The 13862-nt window shown below is 48.6% G+C and overlaps 1 protein-coding gene across 7 annotated transcripts in view; it reads right to left on the bottom strand.

The window, feature by feature from the left end:
- Nucleotides 1-13862, bottom strand: part of LOC124118662 — a 199678-nt gene that overhangs the window by 20905 nt on the left and 164911 nt on the right. For all 7 annotated transcript variants that reach the window (XR_007218837.1, XR_007218838.1, XM_048386861.1 and 4 more), the window contains 10 exons: nt 13175-13374; nt 10069-10275; nt 7610-7822; nt 6667-6866; nt 5852-6154; nt 4965-5213; nt 4191-4346; nt 3313-3448; nt 2528-2714; nt 800-921 (listed from right to left, as the gene is read on the bottom strand). Coding sequence is in view for 5 of the 7 variants with exons in the window: in XM_048386861.1 (XP_048242818.1) it covers nt 800-921; nt 2528-2714; nt 3313-3448; nt 4191-4346; nt 4965-5213; nt 5852-6154; nt 6667-6866; nt 7610-7822; nt 10069-10275; nt 13175-13374 (1973 nt within the window). In the remaining 2 variants the exon portion in view is untranslated. The remainder of the gene's footprint in view (nt 1-799; nt 922-2527; nt 2715-3312; nt 3449-4190; nt 4347-4964; nt 5214-5851; nt 6155-6666; nt 6867-7609; nt 7823-10068; nt 10276-13174; nt 13375-13862) is intronic.

Below are 13862 nucleotides of genomic sequence, written 5' to 3'. Positions count from 1 at the left end.
CCTGCACCGCGGGCAACGATCGTGGGGATCCCGGGACGACAAAAACTTTCTGCACACCCCACAACTCCGAGGAGCAGGGGTAGAGGGGGTGGATACTGGGGACATATCCATGTCAGACATTGATTGTTTGCTATAAACAAAGAACAAAACATGGTTACAACGCACGCACCACAATGATTCACAAACGAACATTTTCACAAGAAAATAAACGAGCAATGTGAACATATAACATACACATATAACTTTTATTAAAGAAATAAGTGATGTTAACCCCCAAAACATACAAGAACAGGGGAAACGTAAAACACAACGTGCATACGCGAACCCCGCAAGTATATAGAAAAAAGGGCGGGAAAATTTTTCCGTTTGGCGGGAAAATTATAACCAAGCGTAGCTACCGCAACGCCCCATAAAAGCACAGTTTATTAGAGAATAAACTATAATAAATATCACCAAATCTTCAAGGAACGCTTCAGCAGGAGAAAACACGTCTTGCTAAGCAGACAAAGGAGACAAGAGTGAAGGGTGTCACATGGCAGCTGGGTGGCTACGCACGTGCTGCATGAGGTAATTGAGATCTCTGTGGTAGAGTTCGCTATAGCAGCAGTTGTGGGAGACAACAGCCTCGGTATAACAGTGGTAACGTATTACTTAATGTAATTATTGAGTGTAATGGCATTGTAAACAACACATTGTATCTGTTCAGCGAATTCAGGTGAACGAATGGGTTTCAGAAAATGATTTATGACTCATGTTCGATGAGTTGCACCTGACAGTGAACATGTTCTGTGAGACTCACCTGAATGTGAACATGTTCTGGGAGAGCTTGGTGAGGACTTCATGGGAGTGTTCACTCAGCAGTGTCACAATGTTCTGTTGTTCGAACACATTGGCCGTCTTCTCCAGCAGCTGATTGCGGAGCTGGAAACAGACAAACATCATCAGGATGATGACATTGGAAGTAGCAACACTGGTCCCCTACAAGACTGGTCCCCACAAGACTGGTCCCCTACAAGACTGGTCCCCTACAAGACTGGTCCCCCACAACACTGGAGCCTCACAAAACTGGAGCCCCACAAGACTGGAGCTCACAATACTGGTGCCACAATACTGGTCCCCCACAAGACTGGAGCTCACAATACTGGTGCTACAACACTGGTCCCCTACAACACTGGTGCCCTACAAGACTGGTCCCCTACAAGACTGGTCCCCTACAAGACTGGTCCCCCACAAGACTGGTCCCCTACAAGACTGGTCCCCTACAAGACTGGTCCCCCACAAGACTGGTCCCCTACAACACTGTTCCCCTACAAGACTGGTCCCCCACAAGACTGGTCCCCTACAAGACTGGTGCCCTACAACACTGGTCCCCTACAACACTGGTCCCCTACAACACTGGTCCCCTACAAGACTGGTGCCCTACAACACTGGTCCCCCACAAGACTGGTCCCCTACAACACTGGTCCCCTACAAGACTGGTCCCCCACAAGACTGGTGCCCTACTACACTGGTCCCCTACAACACTGGTCCCCTACAACACTGGTCCCCTACAAGACTGGTCCCCCACAAGACTGGTCCCCCACAACACTGGAGCCTCACAACACTGGAGCCCTACAACACTGGTCCCCTACAACACTGGTGCCCTACAAGACTGGTCCCCTACAACACTGGTCCCCTACAAGACTGGTCCCCTACAAGACTGGTCCCCTACAAGACTGGTCCCCCACAACACTGGAGCCTCACAACACTGGAGCCCTACAACACTGGTCCCCCACAAGACTGGAGCTCACAATACTGGTGCCACAATACTGGTCCCCCACAAGACTGGAGCTCACAATACTGGTGCTACAATACTGGTCCCCCACAAGACTGGAGCTCACAATACTGGTCCCAACAAGACTGGAGCTCACAATACTGGTGCCCACAATACAGGTCCCCACAATACTGGTGCCACAATACTGGTCCCAACAAGACTGGAGCTCACAATGCTGGTGCTACAATACTGGTCCCCACAAGACTGGAGCCCACAAAACTGGTGCTACAATACTGGTGCCACAATACTGGTCCCCACAATACTGGTGCTACAATACTGGTCCCCACAAGACTGGAGCCCACAATACTGGTGCCACAATACTGTACTCCCAAACATTCAGAGGTGAAGGTCAAGGTAAAAGTCTGGAGCTCACAATACTGGTGCTACAATACTGGTCCCCCACAAGACTGGAGCTCACAATACTGGTCCCAACAAGACTGGAGCTCACAATACTGGTGCCCACAATACAGGTCCCCACAATACTGGTGCCACAATACTGGTCCCAACAAGACTGGAGCTCACAATGCTGGTGCTACAATACTGGTCCTCACAAGACTGGAGCCCACAAAACTGGTGCTACAATACTGGTGCCACAATACTGGTCCCCACAATACTGGTGCTACAATACTGGTCCCCACAAGACTGGAGCCCACAATACTGTACTCCCAAACATTCAGAGGTGAAGGTCAAGGTAAAAGTCTGTGACACAAGTACCTTGTGCATGTCCTCAATGACAGGCTTCATGCTGTCCTCACACCGCGTCTTGGTGAGGCTGGCGAAGTTATTCTGTCTGTTGATCTCCTCCTCCAGGTGGCGCTGCATCGCGAGCAGCTCCAAGTGGTGGACGGCCGTCTTGGCGTACGACTGCTGCTTGAACTGTGACACAAACTGGGAGTTGTCTCTGGAGGAGAGAGTGACACAATACTTGACGTCCAATATTAACTAGGGGTTGTCTCTGGAGGAGAGAGTGACACAATACTTGACGTCCAATATTAACTAGGGGTTGTCTCTGGAGGAGAGAGTGACACAATACTTGACGTCCAATATTAACTACGGGTTGTCTCTGGAGGAGAGAGTGACACAATACTTGACGTCCATTATTAACTACGGGTTGTCTCTGGAGGAGAGAGTGACACAATACTTGACGTCCAATATTAACTACGGGTTGTCTCTGGAGGAGAGAGTGACACAATACTTGACGTCCAATATTAACTAGGGGTTGCCTTTGGAGGAGAGAGTGACACAATACTTGACGTCCAATATTAACTAGGGGTTGCCTTTGGAAGAATATGAAGTGTAAAACAATAAACAAGAAACTGTAACACTGACGATGTATTGAGAGGGGAAACTGTAATACTGACGATGTATTGAGAGGAGAAACTGTAATACTGACGATGTATTGAGAGGAGAAACTGTAATACTGACGATGTATTGAGAGGAGAAACTGTAATACTGATGATGTATTGAGAGGGGAAACTGATGCTGATCATATGACTCACTTGTTGACAGCAAGGACGATGATGCTGAATACCGTCATGGTGACGACGATGCTGTACAGGAAGTTGAGTGTGACGTAGCCAATCATCATGCATGTGTGATGCCACCGAAGGGCAGGTAACTCCGGCCCGATTGAATCTGGGAAAGACAAATATGACTTTAAAAACCTGAGTCTGTGGATACACTGATCTCTGAACTCTTAGTGTTGAGGACTCAACTGTAGTTAGTTTCGATAATATGTAAGTGTGTGACTGTCGGGTTACCTTGACTAATCATTCATGTTAGATCATGCCAGCGGCCTCCAACTAAAACAGTTCTGGTGCTGGGACACATGGGATGCTGAGACACATGGGATGCTGGAGCACATGGGATGCTCGGACACATGGGATGCTGGGACACATGAACACATGGGATGCTGAGACACATGGGATGCTGGGGCACATGGGATGCTGGGACACATGGGATGCTGGGACACATGAACACATGGGATGCTGGGGCACATGGGATGCTGGGACACATGGGATGCTGGGACACATGGGGTGCTGGGACACATGGGATGCTGGGAGACATGGGATGCTGGGACACATGGGATGCTGGGACACATGAACACATGGGATGCTGGGACACATGAACACATGGGTTGCTGGGACACATGAACACATGGGATGCTGGGACACATGGGATGCTGGGACACATGAACACATGGGATGCTTGGACACATGGGATGCTGGGGCACATGGGATGCTGGGGCACATGGGGTGCTGGGACACATGGGATGCTGGGACACATGGGGTGCTGGGACACATGGACACATGGGACGCTGGGACACATGGGATTCTGGGACACATGGGATGCTGGGACACATGGAAGCGCCACTTACCTGGAGCCAGCGCAAGACCAAATATGGCGAGGAAGAGGAGGAGGATGACAGCTCCGCACACTGACGCCAGGAATGGGATGGAGAACACCACGCCATATGTTGGCTCTGCTGTCCGTCTCTCTGTCACAGTGGCACTGTTAGGAGCTGAGGCTGCATCTGAAAAACAGAAGACAAGTCCAAGCAGGGAGAAAATCTCTGATTGTTTGTTGGTCTGTTTCTTATGAAGGTGTATGATGGCACTTAGAGGGTCCCGGCCAGACAAACTAGCCACTGATATCCTCATCTACATCACGCCCCATTGGGTGTGATGACATGTTATCACCCAATCCCTGCAGACCACAGGGTCCAGAGGTGGAGCATCTGCTCGGAAGGTCAGGGGTGCGATCCCCATCCGCATCATACCAACAGACGTTAAAAGATGGTATTTGTTGTTACCCTGCCTGTCGCTTGGCACTAAGGGGTTAAAAACAAGGACTGGTCGCCTTGGAGTCAGTATACTGAGTGGGGTATTCATGTTAAAGTGCGGCATGGTATCACCCCGGGCTAGCACTATAACATCGACAGGCTCTCACACACACAGACACACATACATGCACGTTGCTATATAAGTGCAAAAGTCTTAAACGTGAAGTTACACCCCATTTCACCACATCCATCACAAATTTCGGAGCCTGATCACTGGACCAATTTCAAAGCATAAAACGTTATAAATTCTATCCCAAAATCCTGACAGGGTCCGTGATTGGTTATTGTAGGAGTCACAACGTTACATACCAGAAGCAGCAGTAGTGTCATCCGTGTTGACCTTGACCTTCTCGTAGTGCCCCGGGTTGTGGATACGTATCTGATGAGTCTGGACATCATCGGTTATCATCACCACCACTTCCTTCTCCGTGTCGGGGAGGTCAGAGGTCGGCATGGAGAACTTGACGTGGAACTTGCGAGGACACTTCAAGGCCACCCAATACTTGAATAGCGCCTCAGTGGGGTAGCCCGGGTCGTACACGTCCATCTTCAGCAGGCCTTGGAGCAGAGTGAGTGAGTGAGTGAGTGAGTGAATCAAGGCAGTCTACATGTAATCAAGAGGTGGTGAGGAAGAAAGCATGAATAACGATCCATGACACAGGATGACACACAATGAAACACGATGAAACACGATGACACACAATCTCAAACAATGACACACAAGACATAAAATGAAACACAATGAAAGATGATGACACACAATTTCAAACAATGAGTGAGTGAGGTGGATTTAACACCGCTCTTAACAGTATTCCTGTTATACCACGGTGTGTCAGCTTAATGTGGGACGAAAGCCCCAAGTGATGTAGGTCTCAGACATTTACCACTTCGGTGAAACCCACGAGCACGGGTATGGTGCTGACAAACCTAGAAACATAATTGGGGCGAACCAGGATTCGAACCCACAATCATAGGTTTCTGCACAGTGAATCGCGGCGCCTTAGATGACTGTGCGACCTGGCCCCCCTCAAACAATGACACACAATGAAACACAATCTCACACAATGACACACTATGACACACAATGGCACACGAAGACACATGATCTCACACAATGACACACAATCAATCTAACACTATGTATTAGGGACTAAAGGAGAGGTCCGATTTGAGAGACACAGTTTGTCGGTATTTACCTGGACAAGTCTTGACCCGCCCGGACACTCCCACCACCCAGTGCGTGTCATTGTTGACCAGATCGGCTCGGATGGTCTTGTGCTGCAGTGTGACCCTCTCGAACACCGAGGCCACAATGGACACCTCCTTGGGAAGTCTGACCTCGAGGCGCGGGGCGGCGTTCTTGTGCGTCACGTGGTAGGGGAAGGTGTCGTTGAGGTAGGTGACCACCATGAGGTCGGAGCTGACCTTGTATGGTCCCTCGACCTCCGTCGCTAACACAGAGTTCTCCAGCACGACTCGGTCGTAGTTCTTGCCAGTCACTGCCAACATCATCCCAGACACACATGTAACTTCCACCCATCAATAAACAGGAATTCAGAAGCATCACTGCAGTAGGTATCTAATAGATGAAATTGTTCCTTATCAACTGGCAAACCATCGACATATAAGAGTTTCTGTTTGAAGTTTGTTTGTTTGTTTGTTGTTTAACACCGCAATATTTCAGCTAAATGGCAGGGGTTTATAAATAATCAAGTCTGGACCAGACAATCCAGTGATTCGCATCACGAGCATCGATCCACACAATTGGGATACGACATGCATCAATCAAGTCAGAGAGCCTGACCCCCCACTCTTGTTAGTCGCCTTTTACGGCAAGCATTGGTTCCTGAAGGCCTATTCTAACCCGGATCTTCATGGGTCTTGCTTCTAAGACTGGACAGGAAGTTATGATTAGCGTAAGAGCAGAAGGAGCAAAACCTCTCTGTCAAAAAAGTTTCTATATTGTTTGGACATTACATGTGAACATTTCGACGTCTATAGCTCGCATCACCTGGCGTGTCCATCTCTCCAAATGGATGCTTGGGTCTGATGGACACAGACTCTCCACCAATCACGGAGGAGAAGACAGATGGTCCTTGGTTCCGGTAATGGCCGACCTTGAACATTCCCCGGTGTCCCGACACCTCTCCTTCCAGGAAGTCCGGCGGTGCCCCGAGCTTGGAGTCGACCTCGATATGCACGATCTTGCCTCTGATTCACAAACACAGCAACGTTACAGCAACACTTCCCTATTACACAACTTATCAACATCTTGAACTGACAGAACTGTGCTTGGATTTATAATACTTGTCATGGATCTCTGAGATGGTTTATAGCTTGTCAGCAAAGTCCAGAAACTCGCATCTTTCTGGGCTCGATCGTAGCACCAACAGTGCCTATTACGAGTTATTTCCCTTCAATGTCCATCCTACTGACCAATCAGATTCCACCTCTCACATCACTTGCATTTGCTTAAAAACAAAGACAGCGCCTAGTCAAGACGATCTGATCGATAATAAAGATCTATCTTGTCTTTTAACGTCTTATACCTCACCAAATTGATCAAATCACTTGAGCACTTTCAATAAAAACATGAAAAGATCAGGAAAATAATTGTCGATGTTCACGGTACACATGCTTTACAAATCCTGTCATCAAACGAAAGCATCACAGCAATTGCAATGTTGTTTAGGACTTCGTTACAGGAATTTGACTGGACTATGCACAAACTCGTCAGTTCAGGCAAAGTATAACTCCATTATCCCAGCCTAGTTCGTCAAGGGTGGAAACTGGACTTTTAAAGTCAGTTAACTCCCTTGCTTCAAGAAGATGGGAAACTTGCTGTTATGACTCCACTCACAATAACACGATCTACAGGGAGACATAAACATCTATCTGGGAAAAACTAAAAACAAAATTCAAAACCACAAGTTCAAAGGACAGGCTTCTCTTACTTGAAGTTCATCTTGCCTTCCTTCTCCCACTGCTTATCTCCCTTGAGGCTGACCTTCCCCTTGTAGAACGATTGACCTTGATACTGCAGACTGAACTCCAGCTCTAGGAGGTGTTGCCGTGGCAACGGTCTGATGTGGCAGTAGAAGTGGTTCATCCGACTACTGTCCCACTGAGGGCGGATGTGGAACTCCATCCAGTTGCTCTTCAGACATCTGACGGAAACACAGATGTAGAAGCTCATTCAAGCAAACAGATTTAATACCACAGAGAATAAAACCCAGAAGGCTGTTGTCAAGCAACATGGCTACCGAGTGACCTGACATTGATATTGAAATGAGGCTACACATTATTTGACAAGAAAGGACAACCTCACAAGTTCCTGAATTATTTTCAAATGATTTTCATGGTGTCTCTGAAAACAAAGCAATCACTGAGACAGATGGCGAGTTCCAGCATAAAGCGTTGTGTCACTGGCGTAGCATGTTCAGATGGATGCAGTGTTTCCTCCCTATAACATGGTGAGTGAGGCTTGCTAATCTCTACAGTCAGTGGAGTAGCATGTTCAGATAGATGCAGTGTTTCCTCCCTAAAACATGGTGAGGCTTGCTAATCTCTACAGTCAGTGGAGTAGCATGTTCAGATGGATGCAGTGTTTCCTCCCTATAACATGATGAGTGAGGCTTGCTAATCTCTACAGTCAGTGGAGGGCGACTCACTTCTTGTTTGTTTGTTTGTTCCATCTGACCCATCTGACCCTGCTGATCCTGACCACATATCAACCTGATCACCCGATCCACCTGACCACCCGATTGACCTGACCATCCGATCCACCAAAACCACCCGATCCACCTGATCCTGACCACATATCAACCTGACAACCCGATCCACCTGACCACTCGATTGACCTGACCACCCGATCCACCCAATCAACTTGACCACCCGATCCGCCTGATCCTGACCACCCAATCCACCTGATCTACCCGGTCGACCTGACCACCTGATCCTACTGACCACCCGATCCACCTGAACACCCGATCCACCTGAACACCCGATCCACCTAACCCACCTGATCCTGACCACCCAATCCACCTGATCACCCGATCCACCTGACCACCCGACCCACCTGATCCTGACCACCCAATCCACCTGACCACCCGATCCACCTGACCGACCGATCCTCCTGACCACCCGATCCACCTGATTCTGACCACCCGATCCACCTGACCACCCGACCCACCTGATCCTGACCACCCAATCCACCTGACCACCCGATCCACCTGACCGACCGATCCTCCTGACCACCCGATCCACCTGATTCTGACCACCCGATCCACCTGACCACCCGATCCACCTGATCACCCGATCCACCTGACCACCCGATCCACCGAATCCACCTGATTCTGACCACCCGATCCACCTGATTCTGACCACCTGATCCTACTGACCACCCAATCCACCTGACCACCCGATCCACCTGATCACCCGATCCACCTGATCACCAGATCCACCTGACCACCCGATCCACCTGATCACCAGATCCTCCTGACCACCCAATCCACCTGATTCTGACCACCCGATCCACCTGACCACCCGATCCACCTGATCACCCGATCCACCTGACCACCCGATCCACCTGATTCTGACCACCCAATCCACCTGACCACCCGATCCACCTGACCACCCGATCCACCTGATCACCTGATCCTGACCACCCAATCCACCAGATCCACCTGACCACCCGATCCACCTGACCCACCTGATCCTACCGATCCTCCTGACCACCTGACCACCCGATCCACCTGACCACCCGATCCACCTAACCCATCTGATCCTGACCACCCAATCCACCTGATCACCAGATCCACCAAATCCACCCGATCCACCTGACCACCCGATCCACCTGACCACCCAATCCACCTGACCGACCGATCCTCCTGACCACCCGATCCACCTGATTCTGACCACCCGATCCACCTGACCACCTGATCCACCTGATCACCCGATCCACCTGACCACCCGATCCACCGAATCCACCTGATTCTGACCACCCGATCCACCTGATTCTGACCACCTGATCCTACTGACCACCCGATCCACCTGACCACCCGATCCACCTGATCACCCGATCCACCTGACCACCCGATCCACCTGATCACCCGATCCACCTGATCCTGACCACCCCATCCACCTGATCACCAGATCCACCTGACCACCCGATCCACCTGATTCTGATCACCCGATCCACCTGACCACCCGATCCACCTGATCACCCGATCCACCTGACCACCCGATCCACCTGACCACCCAATCCACCTGATCACCCGATCCACCTGACCACCCGATCCACCTGATCCTGACCACATATCAACCAGACCACCAGATCCACCTGGTCGCCTTTTACGAACAGCACAGGTTGCTAGGGACCTAATCTGATGCTGAATCACTACAGGGAACTTACTTCCTGGGCTGGCAGTGTCGCTTGTGGTAGTCCTTGCAGATGTCGCTGCAGTTGCTGCGGGCGCAGCAGGTGTAGCACACACGGAGACGCGGGGAGTAGCCGTTGTCACTCTCACTGCCCAGCACTGAACACTCTGAGCTGCTTTGTGTCATCTGCCGCGCACAGTCCCGCGTGCAGTCCTCACACCGCTTGCTGTAGTGCTGACACCTGGTGGGCAAACAAGAAACTAGTCTTTAAACAGTATTCCAGCATAATGAAGGTGGTGTGGGATGATGGGTCAAGCAACATGGTTGTCCACCACTTGATTTACTATTTGGACTCCTCCACCTACACTGTGATGTGATGTGAGGCGTAATGGGGCTTAACGTCGTGTTCAAGATTATTGCACTTATATAGCGACGTGCATTTACTGTGTCTGTGTGTGTGTGTGGCTGGTTGTACTAGTCCGGACTGATGCAGATTTATAGTGTTAGCCCACTGAGATACAATGCCGCAGTTTAACATGAATACCCCACTCAGACACAGTATACTGACTCCAAGCCGACCAGTCCTTATTTTAGCCCCTTAATGCCGAGCGCCAGACAGGGTAACAACAAGTACCGTCTTTTAACGTCTTTTGGTATGACGCGGCCGGGGATTGAACCCTGAGCCTTCTGCTCTTCTGGGCAGACACTCTAACACAAGACCACAGGAAGGTGTACAAGGATTGTTTACATGGATGGTGTACAAGGATAGTGTACAATGATGGTTTACATGGATGGTGTACAAGGATTGTTTACATGGATGGTGTACAAGGATGGTGTACAATGATGGTTTACATGGATGGTGTACAAGGATGGTGTACAAGGAAGGTTTACATGGATGGTGTACAAGGATGGTGTACAAGGATTGTTTACATAGATGGTGTACAAGGATGGTGTACAATGATGGTTTACATGGATGGTGTACAAGGATGGTGTACAAGGATGGTGTACAAGGATGGTGTACAAGGAAGGTTTACATGGACGGTGTACAAGGATGGTGTACAAGGAAGGTTTACATGGATGGTGTACATGGATGGTGTACAAGGATGGTTTACATGGATGGTGTACAAGGATGGTTTACATGGATGGTGTACAAGGAAGGTTTACGTGGATGGTGTACAAGGATGGTTTACATGGATGGTGTACAAGGATGGTTTACATGGATGGTGTACAAGGGTGGTGTACAAGGATGGTGTACAAGGATGGTTTACATGGATGGTGTACAAGGATGGTGTACATGGATGGTGTACAAGGATGGTTTACATGGATGGTGTACAAGGATGGTGTACAAGGATGGTTTACATGGATGGTGTACAAGGATGGTGTACAAGGAAGGTTTACGTGGATGGTGTACAAGAATGGTTTACATGGATGGTGTACAAGGATGGTTTACATGGATGGTGTACAAGGATGGTGTACAAGGATGGTTTACATGGATGGTGTACAAGGATGGTGTACATGGATGGTGTACAAGGATGGTTTACATGGATGGTGTACAAGGGTGGTGTACAAGGATTGTGTACAAGGATTGTGTACAAGGATGGTGTACAAGGATGGTGTACAAGGATGGTTTACATGGATGGTTTACAAGGATGGTGTACAAGGATGGTTTACATGGATGGTGTACAAGGATGGTTTACAAGGATGGTGTACAAGGATGGTTTACATGGATGGTTTACATGGATGGTTTACAAGGATGGTTTACAAGGATGGTGTACAAGGTTGTTTTACATGGATGGTGTACAAGGATGGTGTACATGGATGGTTTACAAGGATGGTGTACAAGGATGGTTTACATGGATGGTTTACATGGATGGTTTACAAGGATGGTTTACAAGGATGGTGTACAAGGTTGTTTTACATGGATGGTGTACAAGGATGGTGTACATGGATGGTGTACAAGGATGGTGTACAAGGATGGTGTACATGGATGGTGTACAAGGATGGTGTACATGGATGGTGTACAAGGATGGTGTACATGGATGGTGTACAAGGATGGTGTACAAGGATGGTGTACAAGGATGGTTTACAAGGATGGTGTACAAGGTTGTTTTACATGGATGGTGTACAAGGATGGTGTACATGGATGGTGTACAAGGATTGTTTACATGGATGGTGTACAAGGATGGTGTACATGGATGGTGTACAAGGATTGTTTACAAGGATGGTGTACAAGGATGGTTTACATGGATGGTGTACAAGGAAGGTTTACATGGATGGTGTACAAGGATGGTGTACAAGGATGGTGTACAAGAATGGTGTACAAGGAAGTTTTACATGGATGGTGTACAAGGATGGTTTACATGGATGGTGTACAAGGAAGGTTTACATGGATGGTGTACAAGGATTGTTTACATGGATGGTGTACAAGGATGGTTTACATGGATGGTGTACAAGGATGGTGTACAAGGATGGTTTACATGGATGGTGTACAAGGATGGTGTACATGGATGGTGTACAAGGATGGTTTACATGGATGGTGTACAAGGGTGGTGTACAAGGATTGTGTACAAGGATGGTGTACAAGGATGGTGTACAAGGATGGTTTACATGGATGGTTTACAAGGATGGTGTACAAGGATGGTTTACATGGATGGTGTACAAGGATGGTTTACAAGGATGGTGTACAAGGATGGTTTACATGGATGGTTTACATGGATGGTTTACAAGGATGGTGTACAAGGATGGTTTACATGGATGGTTTACATGGATGGTTTACATGGATGGTGTACAAGGATGGTGTACAAGGATTGTTTACATGGATGGTGTACAAGGATGGTGTACATGGATGGTGTACAAGGATTGTTTACAAGGATGGTGTACAAGGATGGTTTACATGGATGGTGTACAAGGAAGGTTTACATGGATGGTGTACAAGGATGGTGTACAAGGATGGTGTACAAGAATGGTGTACAAGGAAGTTTTACATGGATGGTGTACAAGGATGGTTTACATGGATGGTGTACAAGGAAGGTTTACATGGATGGTGTACAAGGATTGTTTACATGGATGGTGTACAAGGATTGTTTACATGGATGGTGTACAAGGATTGTTTACATGGATGGTGTACAAGGAAGGTTTACCGTTTAGACTTCTCCACCCACACTGTGGAGCTTCTGAAGAAGTCAGCTTGGATCCCATCGAAGAGATCGGTCATGGGTCCTGGCTGCGGGTACAGGAAGTGGGAAGGGCCAGCAGAAGAGGAGCCTGGGAATGTTCCAACTGTCTCGTATGACTGACACGGCTGAGCTTTCTGGTCATCATCCAGGCTGTATGTGATGTTCTGAAATGTGATGATCAATACATTTGGCTTTACTAAATCTGGTCAGTAAGTTATTATAAATGTCTATTAAATCAGAACTCCTCTCTCTTTAAACTGCTGGGACAGGATCACTGAATCACATCACAAAAAAATATAAATGAGTATTTTACCATGAGTCTGTCGTGATGCAGAATGTAGTGGTCGGGGACCGGGTGTACGTACCATGAGTCTGTCGTGATGCAGGATGTAGTGGTCAGGGACCGGGTGTACGTACCATGAGTCTGTCGTGATGCAGGATGTAGTGGTCGGGGACCGGGTGTACGTACCATGAGTCTGTCGTGATGCAGGATGTAGTGGTCAGGGACCGGGTGTACGTGCCATGAGTCTGTCGTGATGCAGGATGTAGTGGTCAGGGACCGGGTGTACGTACCATGAGTCTGTCGTGATGCAGGATGTAGTGGTCAGGGACCGGGTGTACGTACCATGAGCCTGTCGTGATGCAGGATGTA

This window comes from Haliotis rufescens, unplaced genomic scaffold, assembly GCF_023055435.1.
Source record: "Haliotis rufescens isolate VD_foot unplaced genomic scaffold, xgHalRufe1.0.p SCAF_61, whole genome shotgun sequence".
Taxonomy (NCBI): domain Eukaryota; kingdom Metazoa; phylum Mollusca; class Gastropoda; order Lepetellida; family Haliotidae; genus Haliotis; species Haliotis rufescens.
Note: the sequence above shows the minus strand (reverse complement) of the source record. Positions and strands in the feature narration are given on the sequence as shown.